Below are 22,256 nucleotides of genomic sequence, written 5' to 3'. Positions count from 1 at the left end.
CACCCTGCAGGATCGGGGTGAAACTTCCACCCCTGCCTGGCCGCATAAAGTTGAGCCCACAGGCGCCTTGGAGGCATATAGTTGAGGGCCACTGCTTGCCACTCCCAGAAAAGCTGGAGAGGGCCTGAGTCTACCAGGGACCCCACAGCGTGAATGCTGCATTGTCTGGTTGAGGGCTGGGTCTGAGCTTACCCACCCAGTGTCCGCACACGTGACCTCCCCACCACCGACCGGAGCACCACACACTCCCTCTGGCCTCACAGTTCCACTCTGGAACTCACCTGATGGAAAAGTATCCCAGAACAGAAAGGATGTTGGTACCAATGTGGCAGCTGAAAATGTGAAACCACCCAAGTGCCCCCTGCTGGGGGCTTCCCAAGTGAATCAGAGGACAGATGGACTGTCCTGTGTGGCCTGTATCAAGATGTATTTGTTAGTGATGGAAACCATGACAAACGTGGCTTCAGGGTAGCACAGGCTCCCGAGGACCACCAGCTCTTCTTTGTCAGGCTCCACTCCTCATGGCCCCAACGTGGCTGCAGGGCCTCCAGGAAGCAGGAAAGTTCAGAGGGCAAACATCAGTGAGGTTTCTCAATGGCCAGAGATCACACCCCAAATCTCAGAAGGCTGGAAGTCAGATTTCAACTGGCCCAGGAGAGAAGTGGAGTCCAGCTGCCTCCCCTCGTTCAATGGAATGCAGCAGTAGTGACCCAGGGTGACTTCTGAGGCCCTGACAGGTAAGATTTGCACTCGGGACTCTCACTGTGGAATGCCATGATGTGAGGAGGTCCAGGCCACTTGAGGCGGCCACCACCCCATGAGGTCTCGGCTGACACCTGGCAGCAACCCCGCCAGCCTTGGATATGACCCAGTGCATGCCGCCAGCTGCCCACAACCACAAGGGAGAAGCCCCAGTGAGCACTGCCCAGTAGAGCCCAGCAAACCTGGAACCCTGAGCTGTAATAAGAAGGAACTATAGTTTTATGCTACTACACTTGAGATTTTTGTTATGCAGGGACTGAAAATTGAGACAGTGATTTTTACCTTTGCTGATTTTCAAAGTATTGTTTATTTCATACCCCTTACCACAACTTTACAGATAACAGATGCAGCACCCCAGCTGGGTCCCTGCTTATGGATACAAAGCAGCCAGCTGTAATTGTTGAGAAACCTGCTGCCACCTTCCCACTCTGCTATGCAAAACTAGATGGGCTTAAAATGCCCCCCGGTCTCTTCAAAGGAACCTGACTAGAGGGAGGCTGCAGCTGGTTCTGTGAACCTCAGCAGTGGTTTCAAGGAAGCCTATCTATAAAAACCGCTACAGCTGGGCTCCCCTGGGACAGACACCCCCCAAATAGGGTCCCCAGCTCAGTGCCCCGAGGGAATCCCTAAACCCGGAAGCTGATTTCACTGACCAGTCTTGAGCTGGACACATGTTGAGATGCAGTGGCCGGCTGGTGGGGTCAGCCTGGCCCTCCCACTGTGGGCTCTGGCCTCCACCTTAGTCACCCCGGGACATAGGCTGCAGGCTGTCTGAGCATTCCCACAGTTGGCCTGGAGGCAGGCAGCATCTGCCCTGGGTTCGCTGTATGCACCATCACCTGGGCACGTGGTGAGCTGGTGGGACCGCTGGGGGTCCAGGGGTCCTTGTCAATGCCTTGGGCCATGCTGGCCAGCTCTCTGGTCCCCTCGCCAAGGTCTCTGCAGGAAGAGGAGGTGTGAGCCTGGGGGCAGAGCGGGGGCCCCATTTAACCCCAACTCTGCCACCATGCAGGGTACCCTGGCCCTGATCTTCAGCAGGCCTGGGATAGACTGCTGCCCCTAGGTGAGGGCGCCCGTTTCCTCTTGCCTTGCACCCAAGGAGGCCCCTCCATCGGTGCCCCTCCCTGGGCCTCAGGCCCCTCACTCATACAAGGGGGATGACTCAAGGAGCATCACACCCACCTTCCAAGGGTGGGAAGGGGCTTCCTGGGGCTTTGTAGAGGAAGGGAGCTTATTCAGAGTGTGTGTAAACTATGTGCACCAGGATGCCCTAGGCAGAGAAGGGACACTGGGGCCCCAGGAACATTCTGGAGGACACCCTCGCACTTGCCAGGCTCTCCTCTGAGTCTGGGACCAGATCTCCCACCTTCCATATCTTCAGTTCCCTAGTGGCCTCCCCTAGCCCCCAAGCCACAAACCCACCCATTCTCCAGGCTGAGAAAACCCTGGCCCCACCCTTGTCCACCTGGCCCTGCTCCCATCTCCCGTTTACACTGGACTTTACTTCCGGAGGCTGCCTGGCTGCTTCCTCCCCTTAAGATGCTGTCTTTCTCCTTCCCCCCCAGTATAGGCTCTCCTAATCTGTTCACCTCAGGCATCATTTCTTCCAGGACGCTTTCCCAGATCTATGTTGCCACCCACACCTAGTTCTCAGAAAAGCTCTAGGCAGTAGTAGGACTTAAATTATCTGTTGGTTCAATGAATATGTGAATGAATCAATTAATTAGTGGAGAGGAAAGTCAGCTTAGTGAGCAAGTCCATGGACTTTGGAGCCACAGAGCCTGAGTTCAAACCTAGCTTCATGCTTAGTAGTTATGTGATTCTAGACAAGTTTCTTAAAATGGGATAAAAATAGTGCCCACTCCCATGGTTAGAACAGGTAATATTTGGAAAAGCCAAGAACAGTGCCTGGCATAATGTGAGTGCTGGGAAGTGTTTATGAAATAAAAGTAAGGTCAAGGGGCAAACCTCACCTTACTAAAGACGATTTCACCACCAATCAGTGGGAGACCTGGGGTATCTGGGCCTTGCCTAGGATGGCACATCCTGAGAGGCAGCAATTCCTTCCCCTATTCCACTGGGGTTTCCCAACTGAGACACAAGACAGCGTGTCACAGGTCTATAATGGGGAGAGGGTGCCACAGGGCAGCGGGCAATGCAGAAAATTCCAAACCTGCCAAGGAAACGTGACTATATGAAAAGGATGTGCACTAGCAAGACCACCCCAACATAACTGAAACAAAAAGGAAAGTGCTTGCAGCCAACTGACAGGTAAGGGTCTCTTCCATAATGTACACAGAGCTTCCACTATTTATGAGAAAAGACATCAGCAGGAGATTCAGCAGAGCAAAGTGCAAGTGACTAAAACCAGCAATGCAACTGCTAAGCAAAGGTATGGAGAAAACACTCTTTCTCAATGTTAAAGAAATGCTGATGAAAACCACCTATGTAACTCACCCCTGCTAAGTAAGCGAGGGAAAACAAATCATTAACACTCAGTGACAGTATAGGTGTAAAAATGGCTCAACTAGTGCCAGGTTCCTGGAGAAAGAATTTGGTAATAAAAATATTCGGACTACTTGGCCTAAACAGTCTGTTCCTAGGATTGCCCCAAAATGTCATCTCAAAAAAGAAAAACAGCTCTAAGCACAAGCATTTACCCAAACCTGAGCACAGCAGGTGAAGTATCTGGAGCATAGCTCCAGGGGCCTCAGACCACCATGGCAACACAATGACACGTCAAGTCAGGTGGAAAGGGCGCAAGGCGGCATTTCTGCCATGGCCATCGTGACCTAGGCCTAATGTGTGTCAAAAGCTCAAGGGAAGGAGGTAGGAAACCAATTCCTTCCCACAGGCCTCGCCACTCCAGGAGTCAGCTAGGCCCGGTGCATTGAGTGTGGACATGGGACCAGACAGACCCTCGCCACGCCTGCACAGGCCACCACCTCCAGCGCCTCAGTTTCCTCACGTGCACACCAGGATCAAGAGCAGAATTAACAACAATGGCTGGCACTCACTGAATCTGTACTCTGGGCCCAGTCAAGGCCATTGACTTGTATCACCTCAACAGGGCCAGGATGTGAGCCCTGCCATAATCCTCACTGTACAAGGGAGGAAAACAAGGCATGAGCAGCTGTCACACAGCGAGGCGTCAGGCCGGGGGCAAGCACTTGGTTCCCTGGGAGGTTCCTGTGGGGACAGGCTGAGGAAATGAGCAGACTGCCTCTGCGACGCCAGGGCGGGGCAGAGAAAGCACTAAATGGGCCAGAACATCTGTGCAGAGAGGAGGCACTTGGAGAATAAAGGGCATGATCAGGACGCACCACAACAGGGCTCCAACCAAGAAAGGACTGGAGCCCATAGGAAGCATGGGTCCAGATGAGGCAGGGGAACGGTGACCCCTGAGGTTAGCAGACGGGGACAAGAAACCCGTTACACTATTCCCTCTGCTTCTGTGTATTCGTGAAATTTCCCCATAATAAAGTTTGAGAAAAGATTACCTATGAGTTCAGAGTGATACAAAAACAACAAAACAAAATGAGAAGGAAAGGAAGGAAAAAACAGAACTCATTTTCATTCCTCATAGAGGGAATAACAGAATCGCAACAGAATTAAAATCATTATTCTGTAAACCCCAGACCGATTCTGGCTGGAGCATCCCTGGATGCTAAGGCCACAGGTCAGACGTCATGGGGGCAGCAGAATAACCCTTAGCAGAGTCCCTTCTTCATCACCTGACAACGGACTCATCTCAGCCAAGAGCACCCAGTCCTCGTGCCTGCAGGGCGACAGCCTGACCCATACCTGTGATTCACACCAGCACCGCCCATGGGGCACCCACATGAGAAACACTGCCTGAGTGCAGTCATGAGGGAATGTCAAGACAGTCCAGAACACGGTGTCTGTAGGGGACCACTGGCCTAGAGTCCGCAAAAGGCAATGCTGCCAAAGACAAATATCCTGCCCCATTTAAGGAGCCCAGAAACCGGGCAGCCCTGTGATCCTGGGGTCAGAGGGTGCTCACTCAAAGCTAGTAACAACCCTGAGAGATGTTCTATCTGCAGTCCGTGTTAAGCCAAGATTAGACTCCTTGAGTCAAAAAAAAGTATGTAAGAAATGTCCTTGTATTGGTTCATAAAAAGTGTGTGTGTGTGTTTTTAAAGAGACAAGAAGAGATAGAAACTGAGAGACAGAGGAGCAGGGAGGGAGATGGGAGGAGAGACCAAGTTGACAGGGCACCATGGGTCCTGGTGAAGGATAATACTCGTGTCCAGAAGCTTCCTTCTCTAGACAAGGGGTGACAAGATAAAGAAACAGAGTGGAGGGCAACTTTAGGCACTAGGGTGCAGGGTCAGACACGGGTACTAGAAGGACCATCAGCCCCTGTGTTAGGGATGGGAGTTGAGGCCCTGGTGAGCCTGGGCTCGCAGCATGCTGGGGCCTCCCTGCCCTCACCACCGCCCCACCGCCCCGTTGCTCTGCCCATGCCCACGTGGTGAAGCTGTGGTTGTCGTGAGCCTGGATGGGCTGGATCCTGGACTCGCCACTGATGCTGCGTTTGTTGTTGAGGCCCTTGAGGCCGAGGCAGGCGGCCTGTACTGTCTCTAAGTCCTCGCCTCTCAGCTGGAACCACAGCTGGGCCACCCTGGAGAGAGATGGGGGAAGGACATTCAGGTGCATGTGTGTCCAGGACACCGCCTGCAAGCCTCTGCAAGGCCGATAGTATTTTAGGGCCAAACAGTTCCTGAGCAATTACTCAGCTCTGCTGCTGGAGGGAGAAAGCAGTCATGGATGATGAGTAAATGTCAGGAAAACTATACTTACAAAGACAGGCAGTGGAAAGTTCTTGAGATGAATCAAGCTGACGGTGGCGCAACACTGTGAGTGTAACTAATGATCCTGAATTGTGCACTTAAAGATGGTTAAAATGGTAACTTTTATATTGTAAATATTTTACCACAATTTTAAAAATAGCAAAAAGAATAAAAGGGTAGGTTTCCGTGAAGAAAAGTAGAGGTGGGCCAGACTCCACCTGCAGGCCCTAGTTAACCGTCGTGCAGTCAGCCCTTCACGTCCACACAGAGCAGAGCATATAGTGCGTGTGTGCACAGTCTGCAGAATGAGGCAATCCCCTGTGTACCTGTCACCTGTCTTATGGAAGACCAAGCGAGTGAGCCATGTGCCCTCCACGGCCTCAATGCTCTGTGAACAGCAAGATGCCAAGATCCCAGCAGCCCCGCTCCCTGACACGCCCAGGAGTCTTGGAGTGACTTGCAGGTGCCCTGCGGCAGTGCCAGGTCACTGTACCTGTTGGATCGCCGCTGCTCACTCCTCTTCACACACTTCATGAGGCAGCAGGTGAGGAAGGCCATGGACATGAGCATGATGATGGCACAGCTGACGATGGAGGAGATCACAGCCACCTTGAAGCCGAAGGTTTCATAGGGAGGCACAGCTGCGAGTGAGACAAGTCCAGCTCTTGGGCCCAGCCTGCCCTCAGGGAGCCCTGTTCCATGGGGGAGGCAGGGAGGCGCTGGCAGCTGAGGTGAAGGTCTGTGCAAATTGTTGTAGGGAGTGGGGCTATCAGGCAAGATTGCCCCCCAAGAAGGGGGTGTTTGAGCAGGGTTTTGGAGGGTGTGTAGGAGTTTTTGCTGGCACACTGGGGGAAGCTCTGACAGCGAGTTCAGTGATGATAGTCCCCTTGGCTCCCACCCACTGCAGACTGGGCCTCTGAGACCAGAAGACAGCAGACAACACACAGTCTATTTTCACAATGCCTCAAGTGGGTAAAACCCTATGGGGGCCTAGGTGCTTTCTCGGGTCACTTTCCAGGAAGATGCAAAAGCAAGAAAAATGCCAGTGTTTGGGGTCAAAGGGCCTTTGGCACATTATCAGCTGTGCGACCAAGAACTAGCTATGTACCAAGAACTACTTCTATCAGGTTCTAAATGATGTTCTTAGGAATCAAGGCCCAGGATCCTAATTTGAACAACACTGCGTACTCTCCCCTGTAGTGGACACTGATCACGCTCCCCAGTCCCTAGTCCCCCAGCCCTAGCTGGACACTGGCCGTCCAGACTGAAGACTACATCTCACAGCTTCCCTTGCAGCTACATGTGGTCACATGATCATACTCTGGCCAGTGGTGAACAGGGTGGAGGAGTGTGGGACAACTTCTAAGAGCCTTCCTTGCCCTGCAACTAATCCTGTAACAACTGCCTGGATCATGCAGTTGAGATCATGCCTAACAGAGCCATAACATGGGAAGGACTTGGGTCCCCACCATGGGGTGCCATACAAGCCTAGGACTGCCCATCCTGAGGGCCATGGGCAAGAGAAAGCTCTCATAGCCCCCATTATTTTGGTAACCCCCATTATCTTGGGTTTTCTATCTCTTGGAGTCTAATCCTAACAGATACTCTCCTTCTCAGAGATTCAACCACCACATGAGTATTATAAAGGCTCTGAGAAGTCCTGCAGTCTATTAACCCAGGCTTTTCCAAAATTATATTGACTATAGAGCCCTTTTCAATGCACAGTACACATTAACACAATATATGTATCCTCACTTTGGAAAATGCTTGCTGGGTATTATCCTTTAACACCCTGTATAACAAATACAACTAGAAAACCATCTCCTCCCCCAGACTGGGGCCCCATGGCCAAGCAATCCTATTCCCCAGTTCTAGAATTCTTGGCACACGAAACATCCTATTAATGTTTGCTGCATGTGTGTATGAAAGAACGTAGTTTTCTGCTTAACAGATGAAGTACTAGCTCAGACGGCACAAGTAACTCTTGGAGATGACAGGCCGAGTCAGTGGCAGAGCTAGAATTTGGAGCAGCTGCTAGGATTTGAGTCTACACTGCTGACACGGAGCCCCAAGGGACCACCAGCACTGGGAACAGGACCCTACACAGAGGCCCATGGAACTTTCTCTGTGGACACCCACACCATCCATGTGACAAAATCAGCAACCCCCCACCAGGGGTCGCTGCTGAGCTGGGTGCGGCTCACAGGGAATGGGCCTCACTCTTGCACATGGGGGTCTCTGAAGACCACTCAGCAATGCTCCCCTTCCAGACACAGGTGAGGAGGCCAGACCCAACCATCTGGTGGCCCGAGGGGCAGTGGAACACGATGACAGTCCCCACAGAAGTACCGTTCCCATGAAGTACTTGGAAGGTGCCCTGCAGGGGCGGCTGCACTTGCACACACATGCCTAGGAGAGAAGAGAGGAGAGACAGAGTGAGGACCTCACCCTGGAGGGCAGGGGCTTGTCAGGAGCCCTCATCTGGGACAGGCATCATTGACCCAATGACCACACGATGCTCTGGAGAAGGTCACACAGCCACCCAGACAATTGGAAGTGGCGTCCGTGTGACTAGTGGCTTGGGAACAGAAGTGGAGCTAATCCCTACATTAAGTGAAATCTAGATGCTCTGAAGACCATGGTGTTGTTAAAAGAAACACACATCTAAAGACAATAAAAGCAAAAGGACAATTATTACCCAAGTGCAGCTCAAAAGGCAGAATCAAGGGGGGAAGAAAGGAGAGAGATCAACAGATGTGATTTCATTAAAAGTAAAAAACAAAAACTTTTGTTACTCCCTAATAACTGAAAAACAAACAAATTCAGATGAAAATATTAGGAAAAGGTATTTGGAAAACAGAGGGCAAAGGTTCAACACCCTTAATTTATAAAGAGATCTTACACGTCAATAAAAGCTGAACATCCAAGCAAAGCAGAATGGACTGGTGTGTGAACAAGCAATCACGAGATACACGTAGCCAACAGACATGAGAAAATGCTTGCCCTCATAGTAACCGAAGAAACACTAATTCAAATGAGAGCTAATCTTTCACTCCTCCACTTGGCAAAAAGGAGAAAAAAAAAAACATGTGTGACGTTAGCAAGGGCCTGGGAGCCACTCCCCTCAGACTTGCTGGTGGGGGCACAGATCCAAACCTTTCTGGACAGAGTCTGGTAAAGTGTATTAAGAGTTTTATGCTGTGTATACATCTGAGAATTTAGCCAAAGAAGTAGTTATGCATCTGCTGCCAGGATTTCTATACCAGGATGTTTGTCTACACCCACATCTCCAGCTGTGGGGATCAGTACAGTTAATCAAAGTACATCTGACATGAATGCCAGCAATGCTATCCTAAAGTGTTACAATGATGTCCTTATAAAATTGTAACAATGCCAACAGCTGGCACATAGAATTTACTGTGCTGGACGCTGTTCCAAACGCTGTACGTGTATTAACTCATCAATCCACAAAATACCTCCCCGCTTGACAGGAAAGCAAACTGAGGTACAGGGTGGTTTAATCATTTCCTGAAGTCACACAGCTCCTATGTTGTAGGGTAGAGATGTGGAACCACACAAGGAGGCTCTGGGCCTACCTTCTCAACACACACGTGTGACAGATACATCACGTGTCCCTTGTGTCTGGCTTCCCTTGCTTAGCACAATGATGGGAGAGGTGCCGTGCTGCGTGTGTTGGCAGCTGTCCATATTTATGGTGGAGCTGAGTCCCGTTGTATGGGTGCCCTTGTTTGCTTCCCTGTTCCTGCTGATGGGTGTGTGAGTTGTTTCCGGTGTTCAAGAATACGGAATGAAGCTGCTACCGATGTTCTGGAGCACACCTCCTGGTGCCTGAGTGCAAGAGGCTCTTCCTCCTGCTTTTCTGGAACTTTCTGATTTTGAGCACTGTATACTACTAGTGTATAAAGCAGTTAGTCTCAGACAAAAGGGAGACTGACCAGAGGCAGCGTCTGTGTCCAACTCCCTCCACACATCCGAGGCCTAGGTGGGAGCGGTGGTGGGGATTCGGACAGAGGCTGGCACTGCCAAGGCTAAGGACCCCATTATTCCACACCAACCCAAGACAACCCTTCCCCTGTCCTCCACGGGATACCTCCAGCTAGGACTGTCCCCTGGGCACCAGGTACAGATGTCCAAAAGCCCACTCGGCCTGCCACATCCAGCCAAGCTCCTGCACTGGCCAACGTGCTCATCACTTGGCCTGCCCCATTCTAACTTTGATGTTAGCCACTATGCCCTCCATCCTTTACTTGCTCCAGCCCCCAAACTCGGAACCTACCTGGACTCTTTTTCTCAATCCACAACCAATTCACCAGCAAACTTTGTGGGCTCTGTTTTCAAAATATATACCCAGAATATCTGTAGTGGGCTGGAGAGTCCTCCAAAATCCACATCCATCTGGAAGCACCCATGAGGGGGATCCACTGTGGAATGCATGGTACCCCATTTCACATAGGCTGTGGGGACAGAGGACACCCGGAACTGCCCAAGGGCAGCAGCTGTCACTCAGGAGGGCCACACACATGCACTCACATACCCCGTGATAGTGCTTCACATGTCTGTGTACAACCAGCCCTGTCCAGAGGGGAAACTGAGGCTCAATGAGGTCAAGCCACCCCTTGCATGGCCCCATTGGCCCTACCCCACTTAGGGTGAGGGTGTTAACAGGGCAGTGGCAGAGCCAGGCTTCAGCCTCAGTCTTGCATTCTGCCTTTGGAGGCTAAGGCTCCTTGACCCTCGCTGTGGGCAGTGACACTGAGGGACAGCATTTGACTGAGATTGGCCAAGCTCCCCCTAGCTCTGCCCTACCAAGAACCTGGGGGGTGCCTCACCAGGCTGAAATGCTGGGGGGAGGGGTGTGAGCCTGGGTGGTCCTTGTGGTTTGTGTACCTAGCAGAGATGGGGGGCTGACATTCGAACAGCACAAACAACGCTGGGCACCTAATAGATACTTCACTGTATTTCAGCCATATGAGGAAGACCATCCATCTCCATCTTACAGATGGGGAAACTGACGCAGAGCAAGGCTGGATGACACGCTGAGGGTGGTAGGGGTGGAAGTGTGCTGGGCCACGGCTGCCACGTAAACTGCACATCTGGGAGGATTCAGGCTTCCCTGTCTGCAGATGTCCATCATTAGTGTCACACTAACAACGGCAACGCAGGTCCGATAGAAACATCTGGTTAAGAAGGACCCCGATTCCTGACCTCACGCAGCACTCAATCATCTGCAGAGGACAGCAGGGAAGAAATTGTTATTATCGTCATTTTAACATGAGCAACCAAGCCTGGAGTGGTGGCTGACCTGCTCAACACCCACAGATAGAGAGGGCACCCGCAGACAGGACTGACGCAGAGCTTAAGACTCCTAATTAACAGCAGAACAAGGGAGTGTGGGTATTTGCAACATACATGTAACAGAGCATCTTTCCTACATAAACAGCACTTATGTAAGACATGACAAAAATCACAACACAAAAAACGGTTAAGTTAGAACAGAAAAATATGGAAATAGCCCCAAACCAGGGGGCAGAGCAATTAATTAAGAAAATTAAACAGCATCCGCATCAGAAAGGAAGCAGCAAAACTTCTCTATTAAATGACATGATCCTGTATCGAGAAAATCCCTAGGAATCTGCTAAAAATCTACAGGAACTAATAAATGAGCGCAGCGAGTTTGCAGGATACAAGATCAACACACAAAAATCCATTGTTATTTCAGTACAGTGGCAATGAGCAAACTAAAAATGCAATTAATAAGACAATTCCATTTACAAGAGCATCAAAAAGAATAAATTACTTAGGAATAAATTTAACAAAAGAAGTGCAAAACTTAAACTCTGAAAACTACAAAGCTTTGTTGAGAGAAATTAAAGAAGACCTAAATAAATGGAAATACATCACATACTCATGGGTCAGAAGACCTAACATGGTTTAAGATGGCAACGCTCCTCTGCTCATCTACAGATTCAACATGACCCCTAACAGATCCTAGCTGCTACCTTTGAAGAAATTTACAAGCTGATCCTACAGTTCATAAGGAAATGCAAAAAGACCTAGAATAGCACAAACAGCAATCTTGAAAAAGAAGAACAAAGTTGGAGGACTCGTACTTCCTTATTTCAAATTCTACCACAAAGCTACAGTGATGACAACAGCGGCACTGGCATAAAGAGAGACATATAGTCCAATGCAAGGCTTTAAACTCCAGAAATAAACTCATATTTACAATCAATTGATTTTCAACAAGGGTGCCAAGACAACTGAATGGGAAGAGAACAGTTTTTCAACAAGTGGTGCCCGGAAAACAATACTTACCTGCAAAAGAAGAAAGTTGGAGCTCTCCTTACATCATATACCAAAATTAACTTAAAATGAGTCAGAGACCTCAATATAACAGATAAAACTATTAAAAAAAACTCTTAGAAGAAAACATAGAAGTAAATCTTCCTGACCTTGGATTAGGCAATGGTTTCTCAATGATACCAAAAGACAAACAACAAAAGAAATAGATAAACTGGACTCCATTAAAATGAAAAAATTTGTGCTTCAAAGGATACTATCAAGAAAGTGAAAAGACAACCTACAGAGTGGGAGAAAATATCTACAAATCATCTATCGGATAAGGGACTGTATTCAGAATGTATAAATTATTATACTGAATTATAAAAAGACAACCCAATTTATAAATGGGCAAAAGATATGAACAGACATTTCTCTAAAGATATACCAGTGGCCACCAATAAGCACATGAAAAGATGCTCAACATCATTAGCTTCAGGGAAGTGCAAATTAAATGCACAGGGAGGTACTTTTTCACATCCGCCATGAAAAAGACCCATAAAAAAAAAACCAGATGATAACTGGTGTACCAAGAATGTGGAGAAACTGGAGCCCTCACACGCTGCAGCTGGGAATGTAAATGGGTCAGCCGCTTTGCAGTTTCTCCAACAGTTTCGCAGAGTATTTCCAAAAGATGCAGCAATGCCCCTCCTAGCAATATACCCAATGGAAAGGAAAACACATCTACATGAAAACTTGTACACAAATGTTCACAGCAACAATATTCATAATAGCCAAAAAGTAGAACCCACCTAAATGTCCATCAACTGATAAATGGATAAATAAGATATGGTCCACCCATACAATGGAATATTTCTGGAAATAAAAAGGAGTGAAGAACTGACATGCTACATGGATGAACCTTCAAAACACTACGCTCAGTGAATGAAGCCAGCTACCAGAAAACCACATATTGTACGATTCCACTCATATGAAATGTCTACAATAGGCAAATCCATAGAGACAGAAAGCAGATCAGCGGTTGTCTGGGGCCAGGGAGAGGGGGAGTTGGGAGGTGACCTCGATGGGTCTAAGGGATGCAGGGCTTCCTTTTGGGGTGATGAAAATGTCCTAAAATTGAGTGTGGTGATGGTTGCACATATCTGTGAATATACTAAAAAGTGTGAATATACATCAAATTGTACACTTTAAATGTACAATTTAAACGTGTGAATTGTATGGCACATGAATTATACCTCAATAAAGCTGTTAAAAAATTCAGGGGAGAGATCTAGCAGCTGCCTTCCCCAGCTCAGGCTCCAAAATGGGAAAATCCTTCGCCAATTTCATGTGCAAGAAGGACTTTCATCCTGCCTCCAAATCCAACATCAAAAAAGTATGGATGGCAGAACAGAAAATATCATATGATAAGAAGAAACAAGAAGAATTAATGCAACAATATCTTAAAGAACAAGAATCATATAATAGATTGCTTATGGGAGATGAACATGTGAAAAATGGCCTTAATTTCATGTATGAGGCTCCACCAGGGGCTAAAAAAGAAAACAAAGAGAAAGAAGAAACAGAAGGAGAGACCGAATACAAATTTGAATGGCAAAAAGGGGCCCCACGAGAAAAATATGCCAAAGATGACATGAACATCAGAGATCAGCCCTTTGGTATTCAGGTTCGAAATGTGAGGTGCATTAAATGTCACAAATGGGGTCATGTCAATACAGATCGAGAATGTCCTTTGTTTGGTCTTTCTGGAATTAATGCAAGTTCAGTTCCCACTGATGGCTCAGGACCATCGATGCACCCCTTGGAGCTAAGCAGAGATGAGAAACAGTGGGTTTGCACTGAAACGAAACGTACTGGGGAGAAACTTGACCGCAAATGATCCATCACAGGAATATGTTGCAAGTGAGGGTGAAGAAGATCCAGAAGTCAAATTTTTAAAGTCACTAACAACCAAACAAAACCAGAAACTTCTCAGGAAACTGGATCAACTTGAGAAGAAAAAAAAAGAAAAAGAGAAAAGACAGAAAAAAGAAAAAGCTTCAGAAGAGCAGAAGTAAACACAAAAAACATAAAAACAAATCCTCCTCCTCTTCTTCTTCCTCCTCTGGTGGCACTTCAGAAAGCAGCAGTGAGAGTGACAACAAAGAAAAAAGAAAACACAGAGGGCTTCCCTCGTGGCGCAGTGGTTGAGAGTCTGCCTGCCGATGCAGGGGACACGGGTTCATGCCCCGGTCCGGGAAGATCCCACATGCCGCGGAGCGGCTGGGCCTGTGAGCCATGGCCGCTGAGCCTGCGCGTCCGGAGCCTGTGCTCCGCAACGGGAGAGGCCACAACAGTGAGAGGCCCGCATACCGCCAAAAAAAAAAAAAAAACAGAAGAAGAAAAGAAAGAAAAACAAGCATTCAGGAAATTACAACAGTGGTTCTGAAGAGACGGACAAGTCTAAGAAGAGAAAACTTGATGAAGAACGTTCTGGCAGTCACAGTAACAGGGAAAAGCCTAGGTTTTTAAAACAAGAGAGTTCTGGGGAGAAGAGCAAATGGAGGCATTCTGATTCTGACAGAAAGCCCAGAAGCCATAACCAGAGTCCAGAGGAGAGAGGATCTGGAAGAAATGAGAGAGGCAGCAGAAGCCAGAGCAGGGATGAGAGGAGTAGGAGAAGCCGAAGCAGAAGTCATGGTGGTTACAAGCCAAGAGAAATAAGAAGACGGCCATGGTGAAGTCCCAGTGAAGAGTGGGACAGAAGAAATGACACCAGAAGCCATGGCACAGATAGATACAGAGGAGGGAAGATGCACAGAGCATTATCAGGAGACAGGTACACTACAGTGATGCAAAGAGAATGGAGAAGTAGAGAATAGAGACTTGTATGTGACAATTACCTGGAAATAAAAATATTTCCACTTTCTTCTTGAATACCTTTAGCAAGGGCTAAATTATGTACTATTGTCTTTCTAATAAAAAAGCTCTATTTTTTCATCTCTGTAAACTGTTATATTAAGTACAAAACTACATGAATCCCATAAGAATGAACTTGGCAAATATTTGTAAGTGATCTATTTTGGGGCTGTAAAAATATTTTCTGTTCATTAATGTTTCTTGTGCGCTATACTAAAACAAAAGCCCCATGTAACTGCGTGACATTTTCTTTGTTCTGAAACATCATTAAAAGAATGACAGACAGTAAAAAAAAAAAAAAAAAAATTCAGGGGAAATATTTATTTTAATTAAAGAAATGCAGATTTGAAACCTAAGTTATTACTTTTGGCTTCTTAGCTTGGTCAAGATCACAAAGACCAGGCCACCAGGTTGGTGAGGGTGTGGGGAAAGGGGTGCATAACCCCTGGGGCAGAGGGCACAGCAGGGAGGACCTGAGAGGCTGTCCTGCCCTGTAGCAGAGGACAGGCAGGTGCTTGCAGGCAGGAAGGGTGGGGGAGCCTGAGCTGGGAGCCCCAGGGAGACAGGGCAAGGAGGACACAGCACCCACCCTGAACCTCCAATCGGACATTTCCTGATTACCCTCACTGGTCTTGGGTCCCCTAGTACTCAGTAGTACAGAGGGATGCCAACTTTGATTCCAGAGTATAGGCCCTTAATTAATCACCACGCTTTGTCTCCATAGGTGCCAAAGCAGGAATGAATGAATGCATGAATGAATGAATGAATGAACAAACTAACAGTTGAAAGCTGTGATCAACACTCCCCCAGGAAGAACCTTTCTTTTTCAGGATCCGTGGACTTGGACATGTGCTGTTTGTTCTTCCAGCCAGGGAAGCGGACTGGGGTTTTGGAACTGGGTAGACACAGCAGGGTAGCCACGGGCCAGCCACGTGGCCCCTTCCCCAGGGTCACCGGGCAACCAACACTTCCCAGTCCCCAATTTAGAGCTGCTACTTCTCCATTCTTCCATGGCTAAGCATCTTCTTTCTCCCGGGCCCCATATGGCCCTCAGAGAAGGGAGGCCCCTGTGGGGGGATCAGCAAGGGTGAGAGCTTTGTGGACACTTGTCTGCCCAGCACCTGCACCAGTGCCTGGCGAATGAAAGGAGGAAGGGATAAACTTGTATTCATCTTTTAAAGATGCAACTAGGACTTTATCAAAAAAGTAAGATGCCTTGAGGGAGGGACAAAGAGATGGCAAGAGATATGATGAAGCAGGCCTACTGAAAAGTTATGGGTAGGCTAGAGCTGGGGGGTGTGTGGTTATAAATTCTTTCAACTCTGTGGTATGTTTGAAAAAATTTTAAATGTGGGGAGAACGCCTCAAGCGTCACTACTGACTGCCTGATATGCCCCAGCTGGCCTGCCAAGCCATGAGGGGTGGCTGTCCAGCTCCCTAACCAGAGCACAGCCCAGACCCTGCATTACCTAACGGCCCTGGCATGGAGAGTCACAGACAGGAGAAAAAGCTCCAGAAACAGAGGCAGCAGGCTGGTTCTGCAGCCAAACGTGTCTGGGTGTAAACCACACTTAACCAGCTGGGTGACCAGGTCACCAATCTGGTCCTCTGACCCACCTGTAAATACTGCAGAGGGCAGGACAGGGGCTGACTGAGATGATGTGCAGCTCCAGCTCCAGCTCCAGCCAGGAAACCACCACTGTCGTAGGGAAAGGGCTCGCCTGTCAACAGCCACATCCTGTGCTACTGCTGGGTTCCGCTATGGTTAAGGGCGCCCATCGTGACACAGCACTGCACGCTATTTCACCACCCAAGGGGGCCACACATCTTAAAAGACAGAACTAACCCCTCACCCCAAGAGGCCCAGAGCCTGTCCTGTCTCCTGGAGCCTCATCAAGGTGGGAGGGTGAGAGGCGACGCCACAGAAAGGAAACAAGCCTGACCTGCAGATGCCTGCATGGTGTGCATCCAACTGAAGACTTAAGGGAAAGGTATGAGAAAATTTGAAGCACAGGCCCAACGAAAATGCCGCTGCCCCATTAACTATGCACTCTGCATGGCTGGGGACAGGAGGGGCCTCTGAGAGACTCGGAATGGAGGGCTTTAAATGCAGTCATGGCCTCTCTCCCCAGGCCTCGTACTCTGCGTTTCCAGCCAGCCAATACAGGGGTCTCACGCCCATCAGAGGCAGGGAGCCCCTGCTCTTAGCATAAGTGTATTGTTTGAACGGTTCTTCTTTTAAAAATGAAAATGAAAGGTCAGAGGAAATAACTCTGGTAAGGAAAGGTAGAGGGAGGATGAGCCTTGCCCATGGCCCCCTCCTTGCAGTGACCTTCCCCTACGTGGGAGGCAAGGAGCTCAACACCCAGTAATCCAAGAGCCCAACCAGGCTCAGAGGAGAAGGCAGAGAAGCCAAGTGGGCCTGGTCTGCTAGGAACCCAAACCCCACCCAGCCCCTCTCCACCAAGTCTGACCCTGCTCCACCACCTCTAGTCTCAGTTCCTGGACCTGGTCCTTGCCCTGCTCAGACTCATCTTCCCAGCCTGCAAAATAGGGTGACCTGCCCCCCGGGGTGACAAGAGTGGGACCACCTGGTGGAGACCTTAAGCCTGTGCCTGGGAGCTCAGGAACGCCGCCTAGGAGTAGGCTCAATACCTCATCCTACCCCCCACCCCAAGTCCACAGCACCCAGGATACCTGCACCTGCCACCCCTACCCGCCACCCGCCAGACTCCAACAGGATGGCCTGCATCCCTTCTCTGGGCCTGGAAGGCCAGCAAACACTTTGGGCTGGGCCCATTTTCCAGATGAGGAAACTGAGGCCCACAGACTTCTGAAGGCCCCGGGTGTACACTGGCAGGGCCCCCACCAGACCTTTCTACAGGACTTGTGACACGTAGCCCAGATGGGGCAGGAAGGTGGCACAGCATCAAGGGACTACAAGGGCTTCAGTCTACCCATCTTCTAAGGATATTCCATGAAACCACCAGCTGGCTCCAGAGACCACATCCCCTAACCACTGCAAACCCAGCCTCTGCTCACACTCCTCACTGCACCCTCCACAGCCTGGAGACCCCTGCACCCCCTAGCTGGGCCCCCAACAGTCCCTCCCCACACTTGGTGTCTAAGAGGCAAATCCTACCTCCTCCATCCCCTGCTGAAAACCCTCACAGACACCCAGTTACCCCTGTATACCCTTCCTAGGACTGGTCCCCAAAGGGGACCACCCCCAGCTATCCTTTCCTTCCAGCCCTGTTGCCTGGCCCCGTCCACTTGCGGCCCGCCTCAGACCCTGGATGCTACACTTCCCCAGCCTTCCTTTGGCTGGACCCCTGCACCCCTCAACCTCTGGTGCATTTTTTTTCTCTGCACCCTGCATGATACTATCTTTTTTACTATGTACAAATAAATCTCAGAGGAGAGGAAAAACAACAGAAAAAAACAAAGGGAATGGACTTGATGCAAGCAAGATACAAAACAAAAGCAAACCCTATAGGCTCACTGGACAGTAGAGAGGCAGACCTGCCCATCAGGTGTTCGCCCGACACTCCCAGCTCACTCCCCAGCCCCAGGCAATGCTCTCTCCCACCTCTAACACACAGGGGAGGCATGGCCTGACCTAGACAGCCTGTCCTCCCAGCCCATGCCTCCCCCAGCCTGCCTGGCCAGTGCGGGTGAGAACAATCCTTGCTTGTTAATCTTTTATCTGGAACCTTGGACCACAGGACCATCCCTCCCATCCTCCTTTCTGGAGCCAACATGGCCCCCAAACCCTGACCTCACCCGCTGAGACCAGGTAAATAAGTTACCTTTTATGCTGGCTGTGACTGTGGACAATAGGTACAGTGGGGTGATGGGGGGAAGCAGGCCACTGGACCAGCCCACTATGGGCCTGGGTCCCTGTGGGACTAGAAAGTCGCTTCTGAGTCTCAGTTCTGAGTCTCAGTTTCCCCAAGTGGAAAGAGGAACCCTCAGGAGGAATTTCTCAAAGAGAAATTAAAGAGTGACGTGTACAGAGGTACTCTATGGAGAGTGGGACCCCCCCAAGACCGCAGCAGTGGGGACAGCCACATGCAGAAGGCCCATGCCCAGGTCGTGTGTCCTGAGGCAGGTGCAGGGTTCAGAGCTACTGCAAGCCTGGCCCTTGGCTATGGTCCAGACCCGGGTCTCCCAGGCACTTCCCTGACAGCAGGTCAGCTCACACACCCAGAATATATATTCTCCTCCAGAACATAACCAGGTAAATTCCAAACCAGGTAAATTCCAAACCAGGAAGAGCGCACTTCCCCATTCCCCCCAAATCTCTCAGGGGAGAACATCGAGGCTCCAAGGAGCCTCGTTCATCCAGCAGCTCTGCCTGTACCATGGTGGGAGGCCAGAGCTGGGCCTTAGGGGCACATAAACCACATTTAGATTCCCACCTACACCCTCTGGGCTTTGGTCTCCTCCATGAAATGGGCCCAGGGCTGGCCCAGTGGCTGGGCGGCAGGAGTGAAGCGAAGAGGCTGTCCACAGAGCACGTCCTCACCCACCCAGCAGTCCTCCTGCTGCCCCCTTTCAGGGGCATGGGGGAGGGTCACCTCTGGCCACTGGTCTTCCTCTGGCAGGGCCGTGTTCCTGGACAATCTCCTCCATCAGGGAGTGCTGGAGCTGCCCTGGGAACAGGGCCAGGGACAGGCCAGGGGCCTAAGGGCAGTGGGAGGGTGGCCTCCCAGTCAGCCATCCAGAGCAAGGCCATAAAGATTTAAGGCCTTGCTCTGAGCTGGCCTTCCCCACCTGCCTCTCCCCGGTCATCGTGCATTGGAGATGAGGGGAGAATCCTAGGACTCTGTGTCTGACTGGACTCTCATACCTCCTCTAGGAAAAGCAGAATAATGTGCCCATTTTACAGACTGCAGGAAAAACACCCATCCCATTGCTGTGCCAAACTGTCTCTAAAGACCCCCATACCCATCACTTCACTGCCCCACAAGGAGAGGTGGGTGCACATTTCAGAGCCCAAGAGACTGGGGCCATGGAGCAGAGGAGTGGATGAGTCAGCATTACCTTGGAGCAGAACCATGCAAGGGTGGGTGCACTGGGCCCTCCCTGGCTCCCCCTGGCCTGTCCACAAGCCTGGGGCAGGTATGCAGGGCCCACCACTTAGCACATGGAGAAACTGAGGCACAGAGATAAAGAGACGCACCGCAGGTCATTGTGTGTGTGTGGGTCCAACCCTAAATTCCTGGGAAGGACTCACAGGCTGGGACCCACAGGACTCACATCTGGGAGGAGGCTGAACAGCAGCCGGTCAGAAATAGGGCTGGGGCCAGGCTTGGCAGGCCAGAGGGCAAGAACTGGATTCTGAGACCCTCTTTCCCCCAGGAGAGTCCTCTGCAAACAGCCTTTTGTATGTAGTCAGGGTCTCCCCTTCCCTGTCCTTGGCTGACCTTGGGCAAGTCCCTCCACCTCACAGTGGACACTCACCTCCCCAGGCAGTGCTGTACAACTTGCACACACATTGTCCTCTTCACACACGGGGCAAAACACCAAATTCAGGATTGGGCATCAGGCTGCCCAAGGGAGTCAAAGAAAATAAACCGACCCCACCACACCAGGGGCAGTATCAGGTCTTAGCTTCCACACCACCAAGCCACATGCCTCTGCTTTGTGACTTACTTCCCTGGGCATGTTTCCCCATCTGAGAAGAAGCCAGCATTCCCCCCAAGGTGGCAGGTGTCACTGTTTTAAGCATGACTGGCTGCATCCCGGGTGTGCGTGCGTGCGTGTGTGTGTGTGTGTGTGTGTGTGTGACCTGTGCCAGCCTGCTCTTTCAGGCCCAGCTTCCACTTGTGCAATTCAGCGCCTGGCCTGGGGCACAGGTGTGCAAAGACCCTGAGGTTTAAGGGGGAGCGGGCAGTGTGCCCTAAAGTGAGCCTCCAGGAACATCTGCGGCTCAAGGTCTGGCTTTATCTTTGTTTCTAAAAGGGTTAGATTTTAGACGCATTCATGGAGCAAGGTCGACATTCGAATCCGGGGCTTCAGCTGCAATCCCCCTATCCGAGCAAGGCAGGAAGGTGAACCCCCTACAAAACAATCTCGAAATCAAACACTGAAGATAACAGCCAGCCCACCCCTCCTTCCGGAGACCCCGGAGCCTCACCGCAGCTGCAGCGGGACCTTGAGCAGTCACTCCCCTCTCCCAGGTTCAGTTTCCCCGCCTGTGAAGTGGGGCTGGGGAGCTAGCTGAGGATCCAGAACACCTCCCTAGGTGAGGCCAGTTTCGATTTCCCCACGTCCGTCACACCGACATCCCCCGCACTGACGCGGCCCCCATTGGGAAGAGGCGCGCACCAGGGTTGGCGGGCAGCTGGACGCCGCCGCCTGGTTTCTGGCCGCTTGCCGCTGGGCTTCAGCTCCGCTGGGGCGCCTGCTGGGCGGACTGAGAGCGTCGGGGAGGTCTGTCCTCCGACTGTGCGCCTCACCGCGGCAGTGCCGCACCCACCGACCCCGCGGAGGGCTGTGCCCCCCGCGCCTCAGCTTCCCCGTCTGAGAAATGGGCGCAGAGCCCCGCTCGAGGTCTGCGGCCTCGGCCCTCACCTGTGCAGTTCCCCGGGGCGGGCGTGGCGTCCCCCACGCGCCCCCCAGGCCTCGCCCTGCGGCTGAGGGTCGTAGCCTCCTCGCGCATCCCTGCGCGCTCCGCGGCGTTCGGCCAGACTGCCGTGCAGGGGCCAGCGGGGGCGGGGCCGCCCGGTCACGCCCATCCAGGGTTGAGGGCGGGGCCGACCCCGCAGGAACCCAAATCCCCGAGGGGCTAAGCCAGCAGAGCGGGAAGTCTCGCTCCAGGGCTTTGCGTAGGTGTTGACATCTGCCCCTGCGCCTCCGACCACCAGGGCCCCCCACAGACCAGGTGTTCTCGGTGAGTAACACATGTGAACCCCATCTGCGTCACTGTGGGTCAGGCCCTCTGTGGTGGGTGTCGATATTGTAGGTCCTAGTGCGGACCCCCGAGTCGTGGGGGTCAGGATTCAAACCTCCAGGGTCTGGCCCTGGCCTTACACACCCGGGGGGCCTGCCCTCTCCTTGCTCCTCCTACCCAGCTCCCTCTGAAGGGGCCCCTGGCTAGGCTCAGAGCTGCGGCCCGCCCCTTCCTCTCCCTAGGACCCCACCCAGCCCAGGCGCAGCACCCCGCCCAGGCCCAGGCAACCACTGAGGGAGCTCTAAGACAATAGACGCCCCCCCTCCCCCCCCCTCCCCGGCCAGGGCATCTCAGGGCAGCTCCTGATCAGGTGACCAGCCCGGTAGAGCTGAGGGAACGTAAGTGGAGGATTCCTGGGTCTATCTTCGTTTGCAATCCTAGTCTAATAATGGATCCTTATGTCTGTCTTGGTCTACACTATCTATTCTAATGGTGGATCCCTGGATCTATCTTGATCTCCACTACCTAGTATAATGGAGACTCCCTGGGTCTGTCTTGGTCTG

At 51.1% G+C, this 22,256-nt stretch overlaps 2 protein-coding genes across 2 annotated transcripts; one reads left to right on the top strand and one right to left on the bottom strand.

Moving 5' to 3' along the window:
• Positions 1-1,505: 1,505 nt before the first annotated feature.
• Positions 1,506-19,589, bottom strand: SUSD3 (sushi domain containing 3). The gene is made up of 7 exons (XM_065879868.1): positions 19,572-19,589; positions 19,376-19,481; positions 16,666-16,767; positions 7,797-7,985; positions 6,070-6,217; positions 5,255-5,407; positions 1,506-1,701 (listed from the first exon to the last, which is right to left on the bottom strand). Exons 1-7 carry the CDS (start codon positions 19,587-19,589, stop codon positions 1,506-1,508), a joined length of 912 nt encoding a protein of 303 aa, XP_065735940.1.
• On the top strand, positions 13,201-13,954 carry LOC136124457 (corepressor interacting with RBPJ 1-like). Its single transcript, XM_065879175.1, is given in 2 exon segments — positions 13,201-13,706; positions 13,708-13,954. Coding segments are annotated over 2 exon segments (753 nt in total).
• Positions 19,590-22,256: the final 2,667 nt, after the last annotated feature.

Source organism: Phocoena phocoena, chromosome 6, assembly GCF_963924675.1.
Source record: "Phocoena phocoena chromosome 6, mPhoPho1.1, whole genome shotgun sequence".
Classification (NCBI taxonomy): domain Eukaryota; kingdom Metazoa; phylum Chordata; class Mammalia; order Artiodactyla; family Phocoenidae; genus Phocoena; species Phocoena phocoena.
Note: the sequence above shows the minus strand (reverse complement) of the source record. Positions and strands in the feature narration are given on the sequence as shown.